Source organism: Galeopterus variegatus, unplaced genomic scaffold (assembly GCF_000696425.1).
Source record: "Galeopterus variegatus unplaced genomic scaffold, G_variegatus-3.0.2 Scaffold9364, whole genome shotgun sequence".
Lineage (NCBI taxonomy): Eukaryota > Metazoa > Chordata > Mammalia > Dermoptera > Cynocephalidae > Galeopterus > Galeopterus variegatus.
Genome location: NW_007735475.1, coordinates 25416 through 26588, shown reverse-complemented (window position 1 = coordinate 26588; position 1173 = coordinate 25416). Strand labels below are relative to the sequence as shown.

General features: G+C 37.8%; 1 protein-coding gene across 1 annotated transcript in view; it reads right to left on the bottom strand.

Annotated features, from left to right (window-relative positions):
- Positions 1 to 1173, bottom strand: part of LOC103609223 (leucine-rich repeat and guanylate kinase domain-containing protein-like) — a gene marked incomplete at its 5' end in the record, with an annotated part of 53357 nt that overhangs the window by 30360 nt on the left and 21824 nt on the right. The window contains one exon of the mRNA XM_008593580.1: positions 634 to 773. Within this exon, the coding sequence (XP_008591802.1) occupies positions 634 to 773 (140 nt within the window). The remainder of the gene's footprint in view (positions 1 to 633; positions 774 to 1173) is intronic.

Sequence of the window (1173 nt, the reverse complement as noted above, 5' to 3'; positions counted from 1 at the left end):
TATTTCAAAATTTAAAAATTAAAAAAAATTAATTGCAATTACTTACGTCTCTTTGTATTCCCAGAGAATCACATAACAATGAGTACGAATGGAAAAAGAGCACAAGCGAATCTGAATGAAGAGTCAGTTTGCATTCAGTACTCCTGTGGATGCTGATTTCTCAAAGTTCTGGAGAACTAAGTTGGGACTAAGTTATATGACCGGTTTAAATGGTACTAAATTACAAAACACGGACTCTGAGTGCCCTCACTTTTCAGACTCAGCTCAAGAACACTCAACATTATATCTCAGCAACAGAGTAAGTTTTCTCTTGAAATACATATTTTACTGCAGCAATTTCATTGTAGCGCTCTTCTCTTCTTGCTAAATAGGATTGAGTGTCAGAGTTTTCACTGGGAGCCTGGGGGAAAGGTACTCACAAAAATGTTACATTGACTATTACATTGAATATTCTGTTTTTAGAACCACTGTGTATTCTTAGAGACATAGAAAGTGGGGAAAAATCCTGTCTGTAGCTGACACCAGTGGGAATAGTTCTGGGGAAAGTTGTAAGTCTCAAAATATTCAATCCCCTTTCTGTGTGACACTGCATAAGTCTCCAGTGCTGTTTCACCCCATCTGTCCCTCCCTTACCGCTGGTGTTTTTTTGGCTGAAAGTTTGGCCCACAATTTAACAAAGTAGTTTCTGTCCATAGAAACCAGGGAATCACCAATATTCGAAGTAGTAAGCTTCCTAGGAGGCTCTTCAGACATCCGGTGGGGTGTCTTCACATCTGGTAGGAAAAAAATAAAATTTAAAATAAAAGGCATAAAATAAAATAGGCCAAAAGAATAGGATAAAAGAACTTTCTGAAGTGATAGAAATGTTTTATGTTTTTATTTGCCCCCAAACTGTACACTTATAGTCTGTGCATTTCAACTTGAAAATAAAAAATGTCTTAGAATAAAATAATAATAATTATTATTATTATGAAGTCAGCCTATAACACCTGCTAACACATCCTGTGAATATACCTAGTACTTGATCAAAACAGCCTTTTGAATGGGATTAAAGGGAAGAAAACATGTCAAAAAACGGTGGCTCCTGAGCTGGCCGGTCAGCTCACTCGGGAGATCACTGTGGTGGTAACTAACACCAAGGTCAACGGTTTGGAACCCCCTACTGGCCAGCTG